This window comes from Zosterops lateralis, assembly GCF_965231275.1.
Source record: "Zosterops lateralis genome assembly, chromosome: 11".
Taxonomy (NCBI): domain Eukaryota; kingdom Metazoa; phylum Chordata; class Aves; order Passeriformes; family Zosteropidae; genus Zosterops; species Zosterops lateralis.
The window spans coordinates 13,028,132-13,043,797 of NC_139771.1; the positions used below are offsets into that span (position 1 = coordinate 13,028,132).

A 15,666-nucleotide genomic window follows, 5' to 3' on the forward strand; every position below is an offset into this window, starting at 1 on the left:
GAGGGCGCGGAGCCCCCCACGGCGGGCGAGGAGCGAACGGTGACGGCACCGCTGGTGCGACCCCCCGGTCCCCCCAAAGAGGCCGTCCCCGAGCGGGAGACATGGACCCGGCAGATGGATTTCATCATGTCCTGCGTGGGCTTCGCCGTGGGGCTGGGCAACGTCTGGCGCTTCCCCTACCTGTGCTACAAGAACGGCGGAGGTGAGCCTCACGCCCGCCCCACGCCCGGGGGTGCACATCGCGGCGCGGGGGGCACCCCCTTCCCGCCCCGGAGTGTGTGCCCGGGGAGCGCCCCACGCTGGGTCAGCTCGCCCTGCGCTTTCCAGGGGCCCGTGGGCCACCCTGCGGGGCTCCGGAGTCACGGGGCGGGGGGTCGTGGGAGCCCCCCGCTACCTGCCCGCGCTGACCTACAGCGCGGCGAGGGGAGGGCGCGGAGACGCCTTTGCCATTCGCTGCGTCCGGGCGGGCGGCGCGGAGAAGGGGGGGAGCAAAAGGGGGGGTCGGGGGGACGGCGGCGGCTGAGCCGGCCCCCTGCTCCCGACCCCAGGCGTCTTCCTCATCCCCTACCTGCTCATCGTCTTCGTGGGCGGCATCCCCATCTTCTTCTTGGAGGTGGCCCTGGGACAGTTCATGAAGCAGGGGGGCATCGCCGCCTGGAACATCGCCCCCCTCTTCAAGGGTAACGCCGTGCCCTGCCTACACCCTTTCCCTGGCCCCTGCACCCTGCCCGGGGCCCCCGGCACCCTGCCTGCACCCTGACTGTGCCTTGGCTGCCCGCAGCCTGCTGGGGCTGGCAGCACCCTGCCCACGCCCTGCCTGCTCCCCTGCACCTTGCCCGCGTCCCACTGCCGCCCTATGCCGCGGCCAAGGATGGCAGCTGCCTGCACCTGTGCCCCATAGCACCCTGTGCTCCCCTGCCTGCCTTGCCTGCCCCTGTGGCTGCCTGCCTGCATGCTGCTGGATCGCGGGCGGCTGCTGGAGCCCCACCTCAGAGGTGTCTTGCCGGCTCCCCCCTGGTCCTGTGCCACGCTGCCAGCTGTCCCCACCCTGTCCTGTCCTGCCTGGGGCTGCCAGCTTCGCTGTCCCATTCCCACCAGCTCTCCCCTGTCCTGTCCAGGGCTGCCAGCTTTCCCTGTCCTCTCCCTGTCAGTTCTCCACTGTCCTCACCCATCCCTACAACACCCCACTTCCCACTCCATGCTGGCTGCCGGATGCCCACAGGTGCCTGCGGGCTCTGATCTTCCCCGTGCCACAGGTTTAGGCCTGGCCTCTATGGTGATCGTCTTCTTCTGCAACTCCTACTACATCATGATCTTAGTCTGGGGGCTCTTTTACCTGGTGCATTCACTGACGGACACCCTGCCCTGGGCCACCTGTGGCCACTCCTGGAACACGGAGCAGTGCACGGAGCTCTTCAACCCGGACCTGTGCTACAATGTCAGCATTAATGCCACTGCCAGCACTTGGACCTCCAACTTCAGCTGCGCCGACATGACCAATAAGCGCTCACCTGTCATTGAGTTTTGGGAGTGAGTGTGGGAACCACAGGAGGGTGTCGTCTGGGGCTGGGGGTGTCCTGCTGGTGCTCAGCACAGCCCTACTCTGCAGGAACAAGGTGCTGCGTCTCTCTGGGGGCCTCAGCGAGCCAGGGGAGATGAACTGGCAGATGATTCTCTGCTTGCTTACCACCTGGATCGTTGTCTACTTCTGCATCTGGAAGGGTGTCAAGTCAACTGGGAAGGTAATGCTGGCAGGGGGAACATGGATCAGAGCTACTGGCATGAGAGAACGGGACTGCAACATGTGGCACTGCTGGCTCCTGCCCTTCTGTGCCGCAGCCCACAGGGGTGGGAGGCCCGTGTCCAGGGGGTGCTAGCAGCTGCTGGGGACATTCTCAAGCTCTGGTCCTTCTGGGACACCTGTGGCACGTGACATAGAAGCCTGGCCTGGGAGTTCTCATGGCCGTGTACTGCTCTTCAGATTGTCTACTTCACGGCACTCTTCCCATATGTGGTCCTCATCCTGCTCCTGGTCCACGGAGTAACACTGCCTGGCGCACTGGGCGGCATCATCTACTACCTGAAACCTGACTGGTCCAAGCTGGTTGAGGCACAGGTGAGGGCAGTGGTGAGGGCACCAGGGAGTTGGGTGCTAGACACCAACCTGGCACCCCCATCACCCCCTGACACCTCCCTCACATTCCAGGTCTGGATTGATGCTGGCACCCAGGTCTTCTTCTCCTACGCCATCGGGCTGGGCGCCCTGACTGCACTGGGCAGCTACAACCGCTTCCACAACAACTGCTACAGGTAGGGCTGTGCCAGCTGCAGGCAATCCCCTGGTGTGTCCCAGTGGCCCCGTGGTGCGTCCCCCAGTGCCCCCCAGCACTTCCTTAGATGCTGTGTCCACAGGGATGCCTACATCCTGGCTGTGATCAACAGCTGCACCAGCTTCTTTGCCGGCTTCGTTGTCTTCTCCGTGCTCGGCTTCATGGCCTCTGAGCAAGGCGTGGACATCTCCAAGGTGGCCGAGTCTGGTGAGTGATGGGCAGTGGGTGCCAACTGTGACTTCTATGTCACCCTTTGAGTGGCATCTCTGACCCCAGTCTCCTGCAGGTCCTGGGCTGGCTTTCATCGCCTACCCCAAAGCTGTGACGCTGATGCCCTTGTCTCCCCTGTGGGCCACGCTCTTTTTCGTCATGCTCCTCGTGCTGGGGCTGGACAGCCAGGTGCTGTGACAACCAGGGAGACGGGGAATAGGGAGAGGATGGGTGGCACGTCCCCACTGAGCCCTGCTTTGTGCCACAGTTTGTCGGTGTCGAGGGTTTCATCACGGGCATCCTGGACCTGTTCCCCCAGCCGGGGGCTGGCTCGCTGCGCCGTGAGCTCACCGCTGCGCTCTGCTGCATTATCTGCTGCCTCATTGACCTCTCCATGGTCACACAGGTGGGGGACACAGCAGGGACACTGCCGGCCAGCCCCACACTGGCTACCTGCGCCTGTTCCTGGGGCATCACCTCCCATGGGGTCCCACTGTGGTGTGGAAGGTCACTGGGGTTGCTGCCATCGTGTCAGTGGAGCTGCCCATGGCATGGGGGTCTCTGTGGCATAGGGGTGCTGTGGGAGCCAGGTGCCCATGGCATGCAGGGTGTCCGTGGCAGGCAGGGTACTGGTGGCTGGCAAGGCTATGACTGCCAGTGTGGCGGTGTGCGAGGCAGCCAGCACAAAGCTGGTGACACGGGCACCTTCCTGGCAGGGCGGCATGTACGTATTCCAGCTCTTTGACAACTACTCGGCCAGCGGGATCACGCTGCTGTGGCAGGCTTTCTGGGAGTGCGTGGTCATTGCCTGGGTCTATGGTGAGGCAAGGGGGGCACGGGGAGGGGGACACAACGGGGGACACAAGTGCCCCAGCTGACGCCCTCCTCCCTGCAGGTGCCGACCGCTTTATGGACGACGTGGCCCGTATGATCGGCTACCGGCCCCTGCCGGTCATGAAGTGGTGCTGGGCTGTGGTGACACCGCTGGTCTGCGTGGTGAGCAAGGCCACCGCGCGTGGGGACACGCGTGTGCCACCGCCCCCGGCTGTGCCGCAGGCGCTGAGCGCCCCCCGGCGGCCGCTGTGGGCACACGCGTGTCACGGCCGTGGGGCGAATGTGCACCTCGGGGGCTACGGCGGTGACACGCCTTGGGGCTGGGGACCACCAGCTCCCTGCCCCGCGGGACCTCACCTTCCCCTCTCCCCCCAGGGCATCTTTGTGTTCCACGTGGTGAACTACAAGCCGCTGACATACAATAAGACATATGTGTACCCGTGGTGGGGGGACGCCATCGGCTGGGTCCTGGCACTCTCCTCCATGCTCTGCATCCCCTGCACTGTTATCTACAAGCTCCTGCGCTGCAAAGGCTCCTTGCGCGAGGTGAGGGCGGTGCAGCGGGATCACTCCTGCCTCTGTCCCTGCCGCATCCTCAGCCATGGTTGTCTGCCTCTTAGTCCTGTCACTGGTCCAATCCCGGTCCTATTCAAATTCCACCATCCATACTGCCATCTCAGTCCCATCCACAGCCAGGTCCCATCCCTGTTTTCATCACTCATTCCCATCCAAATCACGTGTCTGTCCTCATTGTCTCGTTGATCTCATCTCTGTCTCATTCCCACCCAAATCCCATTCCTGTCCCCATCACTGTCTCATTCCCAATCTTACCTGATTCCCACTGATGCTTAACATTACTGTCTCAGTCCTATCCCTGTTGCAGCCAAATCCTGTGCCTGTCCCCATCACTGTCTCTTTGCAATTCCTGTCCTTCTCTCAATCTCATTTAGTCCTTTTCCCATCCTAGGCTCACCCCCATCCAATCCTGTTCCTGTCTTCATTCCTCTCATTCCTTTCAGATGCCCATCCCTTGCTGTCTCACTCCCAGTGTTACCCAAACCCCATCCTTGCTGACATCACTATCTTAGTCCTGTCAGTGTCTCATTCCCATCCCTGTCCCCATGCAATCTCTGTCCCTTTCTCAATCCATTTCAATCCCTTCCCTGTCCCAGTCTCACCTCCACCCTCATCCAAGTCCCATCCCTTTCCTATTTCTGTGCATTGCGGGGAATTCGCCAAGCTGGGTGCAGGCAGTCCCAGTGTTGTCCCTGGGTGCTGACACGATGTCCCCACAGCGCTGGCAGCTCCTGACCACTCCAATCTGGGGCCAACACCACCTGGAGTACCTGACGCCAGAGGCAGAAGCCAAGCTGCTGGCCCCAGAGCCCCCCAAGGAGAAGGCGACGCTCTTCGAGACTGTGATCTGAGCGTGGGGAGGGTCGCGCTGCTCCCGCCCGCCATAGCAATAATGCCAGCACCGCCTCCCACCCACGCTGCCCCGGGCCCCCCGCGCCGCCCTGGCCGCCGGCCTCGCTGCAGGGGGGTGAACACAGCGAGGTGGGGGGTGCTGGGGGCCACGGAGCCAGGGCAGCCGCGGGGCACAGGAGGGGTCCCCAGCGCGGGGGAGCGTGGCGGCCCGGGGAGATGGCAGGGAGGCCGCAGGCTGGGGGAGCGAGTGGGACAGCCCTGCCCTGGCCCCTGCCCGCGGCCCCCATGGCCCCCCACTCACTAACTGCTTCCCGTAGCGTTTGTCTGGTGTAACCCCAACCGCCCCGACATCTGGCAATAAACTGGGAGACCCTGGCAGTCCTGGCACTGCAGGCAGGAGAAGCGGGGCACTAGCAGCGGACAACTGAGGGGCAAGGCGTGGGGTGGCACTGGCCTTTGGGGGACAGGGGTTTGAAGAGAATAGGATTCAAGAATTCAGGGATGTCTGGATTCCTCTCTTGGGTGACTTGTGGGGGCCAGGCTGTTGGAGCTATGGGGTCTCCATCCTTCTTCACCACAGGATGTGGGTGCCTGCAGGCTGTACCAACCCCCTGGGGGACTGGTGGACTCCATGCAGCCAGGGCAGGCCTTGCTTATCAGCCCCTAGAGGCAGATTATAGCCCAGAGGCTTTGAGGGTACTGACTGTCCCCAAGGGGTGGGTCAGGATTCAGCTGTGCCTCACTGGGAGCTTTTTGCATCAGCTTTGTGGCTCCCCACTCCATGCAGTGTGCCGTGGGAACAGCCCTGGGCTGGTGAGGGATGTGTGGACAAGTGGATGAGGCAGCCCCTGGGCATGTAGCCAGAAGAAATCAAAGGCTTAACCTGCCCCAGAACCCGTGAGCTGCCTGAGCCCTGTCTCAGCAGGGTGCTAGCTAAGGAGTGCACATGCCCTATGCCCCACACCAGTATCTCCTGGGGAGGCCAGCTGCAGTTCATGCCATGGCAACCTGCATGGAGCCCAGAGGAAACCACCAGCATGCTGTGCTTGGAGTGGCTGCCTTCCAATGCCTTGGTTTGATATCAGCGTCCTGCTGTGCCCAGCATCCCACCCCAGCAGTGTCTTGGCCACCCCATAAAGCAACAAGGGGGAAGAAGTGTCCCCATCTGCCCCAGCCATCCTCAGAGACGGGCCTGGAGCAGTCCCACCATGCCAGGTGTCCATATGCAATTGCTGGGATCACCAGTGTTCCAGAGGCTCTTGTTTTAGGGTGCTGGCTCGCCCCATCACGATACCCTCTCACCCTACTGGGGTGAGCCAGCAGTTCCTGTCCCACCGGCAACAGACACTATAATTAGCACGGGCAGGGCGGAAGCATCACTGATAATTGGCGGTGACTCTTCAGGACAAAGTTTTACGTGCCTGGGTCACGGCAGGACTTTCCGGCAGGGCTGGTCTGTGGGACAGGCTGGCAGCCCAGTGTGTCGACTGCCGTGCGAGGCCTGGCTGGCTCCCCAGCACCAAAGTGGGGACAGGGTTGGGTGCAGGGTGTGGGGGCGAGCGTTGTCATCGCCTTCGCTTCGTGCTGCAGCACGCCCTGGTCCCACCACCCCTTCCTAAAAGGCACAGCTGTGGGGTGTTGCCAGGACAGACGGTGAGAGCGCGGGGACCAGGTGGAGGTGGGCAAAGGAAAGGCAGAGGACAAGAGTTAAAGGGGTGCTGAGGTTTGCCTTTGCTGGCTGGGCTTTGCTCACGGGTCTCCTGTAGCACCGAGGTGACCCCACAGGAGGGGACGTGAGCCACGTTGTGCCCTCTCAAGGAGCAGCACCATGAACCGGATCACGGTGTATGAGCGCGCCAACTTTGAGGGGCTGAGCAGAGAGTTCACCTGCGACGTGCCTGACCTGCACGAGCTGGATTTTGGGAACTGCATCGCTTCCCTGAAGGTGGAGGGGCAGCCATGGATTGCCTACACAGACCCCAAATACGAGGGGGAGCCGCACGCCTTTGAGGAGGGCGAGTACCCCTCTGTGGACCAGCCCAACAGCTTCTCGGCGCTGCGCCTCGTGCACCACGAGCTGGGGGACCCCCAGATCACCCTCTACGAGCACCCCAACTTCAAAGGTGCCTGCAAGGTGGTGACAGAGGAGACCAACTTGGCGTACGGGTACTTCAACGACCGGGTAGCCTCCCACGTGGTGCAGCGGGGTGTCTGGCTGCTCTATCAGAATCCCGGCCGGGGGGGCTGGCACTGCCTGGCATGGCCCGGTGAGCATCTTGCTGACTACAAACTGGAGCTGAACTTTCAGTCTCGGCTGTCCCACCTGCGCCCGCTACGGCCTGGGCGGCCCCTGGTCTCAGCACGGCTCCTTTGGGAACAGAAGCGGGTGGAGGAGGAGCGGGAGGTGCTGGTGGATGAGATCGAGGGGGTGAACGAGACCGAGTCGGAGCAGGCGCTGGCGGCCAGCAGCAGCCGGGAGTACGGCACCACGCTCTGGCAGAGCTTCCACTTCAGCAATGCCACCAGCCTCAAGGCTGGGCTCTCCTTCACGCTGACCGTGGAAGCCTCCAACATCTTTACGGTGCAGAAAGGGCGCAGCGAAAGCAGCACTCGGCGGCAGCGCGTGGAGGTGCAGCTGCCGGCCAAGATCCCCCCGCGCACAGCGCTCAGCATCCAAATCCTTCGGAAGGAGGTGACGCTCTCCGTCCCGGTCCTGCTCACCATCACCCAGAATGAGAGTGTTCGTACGGAGATGGGCGAGTACCGCAGCGTCTCGGGTACCAATGTCAGTGCCCGCTATAGCTTAAAGCCACTGCCAGCTGCAGGCGGGGAGCAGGCGGCCAGCAAGGGGACAGACACGGTGCCTGGCGCCAGGATGGAGCTGTAGCTCTGTGCCGATGCTGAGCGATGTCTGTCCCCTCCGTGCTGTGCGACTCACTGTGACACCAGCGTTGACTCCAGCCCACGGAGGAGCCAGGACCTGCCTTGTCTGGTTGTGTCCAGTGGCTCTGGCTGGCAGGACCTGCCAGTGCTTCCCTACCCAGTATTTCCAATAAACCCCCTTCCCGAACCAGTCGAGTCTGCATGGATGGGACACTGGGCTAGGGTGGCGCTGAGCTAAGAGGAGACACTAAGATGGGGGGAAGGAATATTGGGCTGGGGGGAGGAATATTGGGCTGGGGTGGAGGAATATTGGGCTGGGGGGAGGAATATTGGGCTGGGGTGGGGACTCCCGGGCTGAGGCAGAAAACGTGAGGTTGTGGAGGACCCCGGGCTGGGGAGAGACATCGGGCTGGGGGGGCACCGGACCGGAAGAACTATAGAATACCAGGCTGGGGAAGCTGGCGGGGCAAAGGGGAGAGCTGGGGACACCAGACTGGACAAGACATCAGACCGGGCCGGGGGTGGGGGGGCGCGGGCAGGAGGACACTGGGCTGACACAACCGAAGTTCCACCGGGCTGGGGAAACCTGGGAACACTGGGATGAGGGGCGTACCAGGGCAGCGAGGGGACAGGGCAGGAGAGAAGAGAACGGACGCTGGGCTGGCGGGGCCAAGGGACCACACACGACCCGGGGGAGCCGGGAACACCGTGGCGGGCTGGCTTCGCATAAACCGTGCTGAGGCCGCGACCCGCTCTCAACCTCGGGACTTTGCGCAGGTGCATCCCACGGGCCCGTGGGGGCAGGCGGACACGCGCGGGGCACTCCGGAGGCGCGGGCACGACCGCGGGGAGACGGGGGCGCCGGGGGCGGGGCCTGACACGAGCTCCGCCCCCCGGGCCCGCCCCCAGCCCCGCCCCCCACGTGGCCGCCGCCGTCGCCGGTCTCTTTAAATGATGCAACAGCCCGCGCGCTGAGCCCGCCTCCCGCACGCTCATTGGCCCGGCCGGCGCCGGTGCCCCTCTCCCATTGGTCGAAACGGAGCGCTCTCACTGCCGGTTGGCTGGGCGCGGACCCGCCCCCGGGCGGAGGCGGCAGCATGGCGGCGGCGGCGGCGGCGGCGATGGCGGCGGAGGAGGCGGAGGAGGTACTGGGGTTGTTCACCGGCATCGGGCTCAGCGAGGCCAAGGCGCGGGAGACGCTGCGCAACGGGGCACTCAGCGCGCTGCTGCGCCGGGCTGTGCTGCAGGTGCGTCCGCCGCGGGCCCGCACCCTGGTCCCCGGTCCCCGATCCCCGGCACCCCGTCACCACGATGTCACCGCGGGACCCGGTCACGCTGGGAAATCGCTACCCCGGTGCCGGTGTCACCCCGCGACCCGGTACCTCGATCCCCAGTGTCACCTGGGTACATCTGCACCGCGGTCCCGCTGTCACCCCCCGATCTCAGCCTTCCCGGGACTCCCTGGCTTCCCCTGTCCCGCCGAGCGGCCTCGGCCCTTGGCACTCCCCCGTCCCTCTCCGGCCCCGATGCCGCCGGTTCGCCGGGGCTCGGCCCCGGTCCTGCCCTGACGCTCCCCCGGGCGGTGACAGGCTCGGAGCGCGCTGGGCCCGGCGCTGGACAAAGCCACGGGGACACTTCTGTACAACACGGCCGCCCGCCTAAAGGACCCAAAGCACCTCGGCTTCCTGGTCGACTACATCGCACGCAGGGAGATCCTCACCGACCTGCAGCTCAGCGGTACCGTGCGGCCCCGGCCCCTCCCCGCCCCGGGCCCGGCCCCAGGGCCCCGCTCCTCACCCCTGCTCTGTCCCCAGCTGCCCTGGAGTACGTCAGGAGCCACCCCTTGGAGCCCCTGGACGTGGCAGACTTTGAGCGGGCTTGTGGCGTGGGGGTCTGCATCACCCCTGAGCAGATTGAAGAGGCGGTGAGTGGAGCTGTGACCCTGTGGGGACAGCACAGGGGACACTGGGCTGGCTCCTGCTGTGCTCCTGCCTGCCCCGCTCACCCCGTGTCCCTGTGCTGCTCCCAGGTGGAGGCTGTGATCAGCAAGCACCGAGCAGAGCTGCTGGCAGAGCGCTACCACTTCAACATGGGGCTGCTGATGGGTGAGTGGTGATACCAGGGCAGCCTCTGCCTGGTGCTGGTGGCTGTCACATCCCTGCCACTGTCTGCTCCCCTGAATCCTGAGAGCCTTTGCCATGGGGAGATGTCGTCCTGCTAGATCCCCCACACGGGCAGGGCCGTAGTGTCCAGCAACAGGGACAGCCCTGGGGCAAAGGTTGTGGCATTCTGCCACAGGCTGAAGCTCCCCCGGGGCTTGGACCCTGCCCTTTGCCCACGGGGTGCCCTGTCCACAGGGGAGGCACGGAACCAGCTGCGGTGGGCAGACGGGAAGACCATCAAGAATGAGGTGGACCTGCAGGTGGGTGTGAGGTTTCTGTGTCAGGTGCTGCTGTGGTCCCTTGGGTGTGCTGTAACTGGTGTGGGACCTGCCAGCCAGTCCCCCAGAGGGCCCAGTACTGGGGACAGCCTGCCCCACCTATGTGCAGGCAGGGTGAGCAGAGTGATGACTGGACAGGACACTTCCATGCCTTGGGACACAGGGAGCCTTTTTGACTCTTGACTGTGTCATTCTTCTTCAGGTGCTGCATTTACTTGGACCAAAGACAGAAGCTGACCTGGAAAAGAAACCAAAGGTAAGGAGAAGGGAAGGCTGGAGACTTGGGTGGTATTTTCTTGCAAAGTGTCCAGGCGGGATTGCAAATTGCTGCTCTGAGCTGAGCTGCCACCATGGGATACAGGTCTGAGGGAGCACTGGGGACAGTGGGCTGGGCCTGGAGAAGGTATGTCCTACAACTGGGCACTCAGGATGCTGTGCTGGTCTCTGCAGGTGGCAAAAGCCCGTCTGGCCCCAGCAGAGAAACAGAAGGTGGCTGTGGTGGAGAATGGTGAGAGACTGTCCTCTTCCCCAGCCCTTTAGTTCCTGCTGGACCTCCTTCCAAGCTGGGCCCTGGGAGCTGTGATTAGGGAGCTCAGCCCCATCTCCCTGCAGGTGACATAGGTGCAGAGACACAGTCACTGCTGGAGCAGCTGCGGGGAGAAGCCCTGAAGTTCCACAAGCCAGGTGAGTGCAAGGAGCCCCTGCCATATGTGGGGCCATTCCACTGGCTCTGTGCCTGGTCCCAGCTCTCCGTGCTGCAGAGGACTGGACAGATCCTGTGTCCTTCCCTGCTGGCTGCTGGGCTTGGCATGGTTAGGGCAGTGCTATGGCCCTGAGCATCCTCTGCCTGCAGGAGAGAACTACAAGACTGAGGGCTACGTGGTGACACCCAACACTATGGCCCTGCTGAAGCAGCACCTGGCAATCACGGGTGGGCAGGTGAGGCCATGCCCCACAGCCCAGCAGCTCCATGTGAGAGTGACACAGCTGTGGTGGGTGGGGAACAAGCAGCTCACAGGGGGCACAGCCAGAGGCAGCATAGGGTGCTCTGCAGGATTGCCAGGGCATCATGAAGGTGTCACTGCTGTCAGAGAAGGTAAAAGTCTCCTGTTGAAGGACAGAAATGTCCCCTTTGTCTCTTCAGGTACGGACACGCTTCCCTCCTGAACCTAATGGGATCCTGCACATTGGCCATGCCAAGGCCATCAACTTCAACTTTGGCTACGCCAAGGTATAAAGCACTTGCCTTTCTCCACTGCTTGGCTCCTGGGCTGGCCCTGTGGTCCCTCAGGGAGCACCTGCTCACTTTCTCTTCATCCCCAGGCCAATGGTGGTGTGTGTTTCTTGCGCTATGATGACACCAACCCCGAGAAGGAGGAGGAGAAGTACTTCACAGCCATCCGGGAGATGGTGGAGTGGCTGGGTATGGCTCGGGATGAGGAGGGCAGGATCAAGCTAGGTGCCAGGGACACCCCTGCATTCAGGTCTTGCTGCTGGGCCTTTGGGGTTCCTCCAACCTGTTCCGTTTCACCCATCCCCATAGGCTACCAGCCTTATGCAGTGACACATGCGTCAGATTACTTTGACCAGCTCTACACCTGGGCCCTGGAGCTCATCCGCAGGTGAGCATGTGGGGCAGTAGGAATGTGCCAGGGTGGTGTTGATGATCTGCAGCATGGCTAGGGCTCCCCCTTGCCCCAGGGGTGGGTCACTCATGTCTGGTGATGGCATTTCCCCTCTGTAGGGGTCAGGCATATGTCTGCCATCAGAAGGTTGAGGAGATCAAGGGCCACAATCCACCACCCTCGCCATGGCGGGACCGGCCTGTGGAGGAATCACTCCTGCTCTTTGAGGTACTCTTGGCTGGGGCAGGTGCTGTGTGTCTGTGGGTCTGGATCTGCGGCTCAGCTGACAGCTTCCTCCCTCTCCACAGGACATGAGAAAGGGCAAGTTTGGGGAAGGGGAAGCCACGTTGAGGATGAAGCTGGTGATGGAAGATGGGAAGATGGATCCTGTTGCCTACCGCGTCAAGTTCACTCCACACCACCGCACTGGGGACAAGTGGTAGGGAGGGCCTGCCATGTCCTGGCACATGTGGTGGGGGTGGGTCTGGATTTCCTGGTAGTGAGGAGGTGTCAGGAGTGGAGCAGCACCATGCTCTGCCCTGAGCTGACTGTGTCTGCCTTGCAGGTGCATCTACCCCACCTACGACTACACACACTGCCTCTGCGACTCCATAGAGCACATCACGCACTCCCTCTGCACCAAGGAGTTCCAGGCCAGGTGAGCACTGTGCATGGGATGGCCCGGGGCTGAGCTAGACCTGGGAGCAGCATCTGGTGGCTGTCAGGGTGCTGGGGGGCAGCATGTCCATGCAGCTGAGCTGGGCTGTGCCTGTACCTCCCTTGCAGGCGCTCCTCCTACTTCTGGCTGTGCAACGCTCTGGATGTTTACTGCCCTGTGCAGTGGGAATATGGGCGCCTGAACCTGCTCTACACCGTTGTTTCCAAGAGGAAGATCATCCGGCTGGTGGAGACAGGTGCTGTGAGGTAGGAGCAGGGCCAGCTGCCATGGTGGGGCTCACCCAGAGCATGCCTGGTTTTTCCACTGGTCACCCTGGTGTTTCCTCAGGGACTGGGATGACCCACGTCTCTTCACGCTGACAGCCCTGCGCCGGCGAGGCTTCCCGCCCGAGGCCATCAACAACTTTTGTGCACGGGTAGGCTTTGGATAGGATGGGACAGGGCAGGTAGCTGCATCCTCTGGCCAGCGTGGTTAGATCATGCTGTTCCTCAGGTTGGTGTGACAGTGGCCCAGGCGACAATGGAGCCGCATCTGCTGGAAGCTTGTGCACGTGAGGTGCTGAATGAGCATGCCCCCCGTGCCATGGCTGTTCTGGAGCCCCTCAAAGTCACCATCACCAACTTCCCTGCTCCACAGGTGAGACTGCCATGGGCTGTTGTGGGAGTGGGGTTCCTCGAGATCAGCATTCACGCCCTCTTTCTCCTCAGGCACTGGAGGTCCTTGTGCCTAACTTTCCAGCCGATGAGAGCCGTGGTTTTCACAAAGTGCCCTTCCACCAGACCGTCTACATTGAGGAGACAGACTTCAGGGAGGTAAGCCAGGACCAATGGACTATACTACCCTCACTCCTGGAGCTGTAGCTTGTGCAGCAGGAGCCTGGCAGCACTGGAAGTGGTGTTGGTGCTGCACACAGAGGTCACAGGCAGGTGTTGAGCTCCTGACTGTGACTGCAAAATGGGCCAGCAGCCCTGATAGGCACTGGGCAAATGCTGCCCTCAGCCTGGCCAGGACATGTCCAACCAATGGTGCTCAACCTGGCCTGTCCATGGCAGTGTCCCACAGCAACATGGGAGTTCAAACAGCCTTAGGATCACTGATCCCTGGGATGGCAGGAGTGGGGGCAGAGAGATGTGCTGGAGGGAGGCCTGCTGCCCATGCTGGAACCCCTCATGCAGCCATGAACTCTTTTACAGGAGGCAGACAAGGGCTACAAGCGCCTGGCCCCCGGGCAGCCGGTGGGGCTGCGCCACACTGGCTACATCATCACCGTCCAGAATGTCATCAAGGTGCGTGGATGTGGGCACTGGTGACATGAGGTTGGGCTGTGGAATGTCAGGACATGACCATGCTCTAGCAGGGAAGAGGAGCAATGGTCATCTCGTGCTGGATGCTCTGGACACAGCGAGGGCTCAGGTTGCCTGTGTGGCTGCTCTCTGCCTGCCATGTACCTCACAGTGGGGAACAAGGTGTCCCCGAGCTGTGGGGATGGGGGTTCAGCCATGGGCCTGCAATATGGGGTAAGAGTGCCGACTGACAGCTTAGCTCGTCTCCTCCCCCTCAGGACGTCAGTGGGCGTGTCATTGAGCTGGAGGTGACCTGCACCAAGTCGGATGTGGCAGAAAAGCCCAAAGCTTTCATCCACTGGGTGTCGGTGCCACTGGCCTGTGAAGTGCGGCTCTACGAGCGGCTGTGAGTATCCGGCTGCCAGCCAGGGCCAGCACAAGCTTATCAGTACTGGAGCAGCAGCACAGCTGTACAACAGCAGGCCCTGCTGGGGTCTGCACAGACCTTCAGTGGGGAAGATGATGATCTAGAGGTCCTGTGAGTGGCACCATGTCCCCTCATTTGGCAGCTGTGGGAAAAGACTCTTATCTCATGGCAGGTTTTTGCACAAAAATCCTGAAGACCCATCGGAGGTACCTGGTGGCTTTCTGAGTGACCTCAACCCTGTGAGTAGTGGCAGCAGCTGAGGTTATGGGCCTGGGGGGAAAGTGGGGACTTCTTGCACCCAGTCCTGAGGCATCAACTTCCCTGTACACCCTACCCCTCTTGGAGCAAGGCCTTACTGTGTCTTGGGGGGGAAAGGAGCTGGGGGAAGCTGGGCAGAGGGTAGGGGTGGAGAGGACAGAAGGGTAGAGGTGGTGGCTGAGCTGTCCCCCCTTCCAGGACTCCCTGCGTGTGGTGCACAATGCCCTGGTCGACAGCTCTGTCCAATCTGCTCGACCCTTTGACAAGTTCCAGTTTGAGCGCCTGGGCTACTTCTCCGTGGATCCCGACAGTGAGCAGGGGAAGGTGAGCCCTGTGGGATGGGGGCAGTGAGGCAGCCTGCACACACTTCTGCAGGCACCCTCTGCCTGCCATGGGGCTATGAACAGACCCTCTGTTTCTCCTCAGATGGTCTTCAACCGGACGGTGACGCTCAAGGAGGACCCTGGCAAGGCCTGAGGGACCTGCTGCTTCTACACCACCATGGTGTTGCTTCCTTGGGGGTCATTGCACACCCCCAGTGCCACTGTGCCTTGGTGCAGTCCCCTGGGGTGCCCCCCAGCATCGCCTCAATAAACAGAGATCACAGCCCTGTCACAACCCTGTCCCTTCACTGTCACTGCCTCCTGTTCTGTCCTCCTGGGGTGGGGGTGGTCTCCGGTTTGCCCCCTTGATAAGCCTTGGGTTGGTGGTGTGTGTGGGGGGGGTGTCTCCCTTGTTCTGGGGACACAGAATCTCGTCCTCTCTGCTGTGTAGCACTGATGTGACCCCACGGGAGCTGCAGCTCACCCAGCCAGCAGTGTATGGTTGAAGTGGGGTCAAGGGCGTTGGGGTGGAATGGAGAAGTGTCTCGGGGGGTGCGGGTTGGACAGGTGGTGCAGGGGATGTGCGGGAGAGTGCGGGTAGGGCACAGGGGGTGCGGGCAGGGTGTGCACGCTGTGTACAAACACCGCCGGAGCGCCTCCCCCCTTAAGGTGGACTCGAGTGGGGGGGTCCCTGCTCGGGCCCGGGCTGGGGATCAGAGCGGGGTCCCCGCGGAACTGCCATGAACCCCGGGCCCTGAGCCCCGTGCCTGTGCCCCTGCACCTGACGTGAGTGGAGGAAGACCTTGCCCGGCCCCACGGGCCACCTTAAGCGGGGCCGGGGCTGGCGGGGCCGCGCCGAGCACATGGGCCCGTTAAAGCAGACCCGGCACGGCCCCGCGGCGCGGGACATCCTCCGCCTCCATGGGGACACTTCGCTCCGCGGTGC

General features: G+C 62.6%; 3 protein-coding genes across 3 annotated transcripts; all 3 read left to right on the forward strand.

The window, feature by feature from the left end:
• The first annotated feature begins 20 nt into the window (after positions 1-20).
• Positions 21-5,180, forward strand: SLC6A8 (solute carrier family 6 member 8). Its single transcript, XM_083869226.1, has 13 exons — positions 21-202; positions 549-680; positions 1,257-1,530; positions 1,610-1,742; positions 1,982-2,116; positions 2,207-2,310; positions 2,413-2,537; positions 2,617-2,729; positions 2,809-2,946; positions 3,257-3,359; positions 3,436-3,536; positions 3,750-3,920; positions 4,670-5,180. The coding sequence occupies exons 1-13, from the start codon at positions 115-117 to the stop codon at positions 4,799-4,801; spliced, it is 1,749 nt and encodes a 582-aa protein (XP_083725352.1). The 5' UTR covers positions 21-114; the 3' UTR covers positions 4,802-5,180.
• Positions 5,181-5,300: 120 nt separating this feature from the next.
• On the forward strand, positions 5,301-7,833 carry LOC310913643 (epidermal differentiation-specific protein-like). Its single transcript, XM_083869249.1, has one exon. It carries the CDS (start codon positions 6,631-6,633, stop codon positions 7,687-7,689), a length of 1,059 nt encoding a protein of 352 aa, XP_083725375.1. The 5' UTR covers positions 5,301-6,630; the 3' UTR covers positions 7,690-7,833.
• A 949-nt stretch (positions 7,834-8,782) lies between these two features.
• QARS1 (glutaminyl-tRNA synthetase 1) lies at positions 8,783-15,015 on the forward strand (the record flags this gene model as incomplete). Its single annotated transcript, XM_083869692.1, has 24 exons — positions 8,783-8,932; positions 9,275-9,422; positions 9,500-9,609; positions 9,715-9,790; positions 10,043-10,107; positions 10,328-10,381; positions 10,576-10,633; positions 10,738-10,809; positions 10,979-11,064; positions 11,270-11,356; positions 11,449-11,548; positions 11,669-11,747; positions 11,870-11,978; positions 12,059-12,189; positions 12,316-12,408; positions 12,537-12,674; positions 12,757-12,844; positions 12,922-13,065; positions 13,137-13,241; positions 13,623-13,715; positions 13,991-14,118; positions 14,312-14,378; positions 14,596-14,721; positions 14,824-15,015. 24 exons carry the CDS (start codon positions 8,783-8,785, stop codon positions 14,872-14,874), a joined length of 2,358 nt encoding a protein of 785 aa, XP_083725818.1. The 3' UTR covers positions 14,875-15,015.
• Positions 15,016-15,666: the final 651 nt, after the last annotated feature.

Bases quoted from the DNA above. Each gene is read 5' to 3' on its own strand.
- SLC6A8 (XM_083869226.1), top strand. From the start codon at position 115: ATGGATTTCATCATGTCCTGCGTGGGCTTCGCCGTGGGGCTGGGCAAC. The intron at 2,947-3,256 runs GTGGGGGACACA...CCTTCCTGGCAG, and splicing joins ACCTCTCCATGGTCACACAG to GGCGGCATGTACGTATTCCA. The intron at 3,537-3,749 runs GTGAGCAAGGCC...CTCTCCCCCCAG, and splicing joins TGACACCGCTGGTCTGCGTG to GGCATCTTTGTGTTCCACGT.
- LOC310913643 (XM_083869249.1), top strand. From the start codon at position 6,631: ATGAACCGGATCACGGTGTATGAGCGCGCCAACTTTGAGGGGCTGAGC.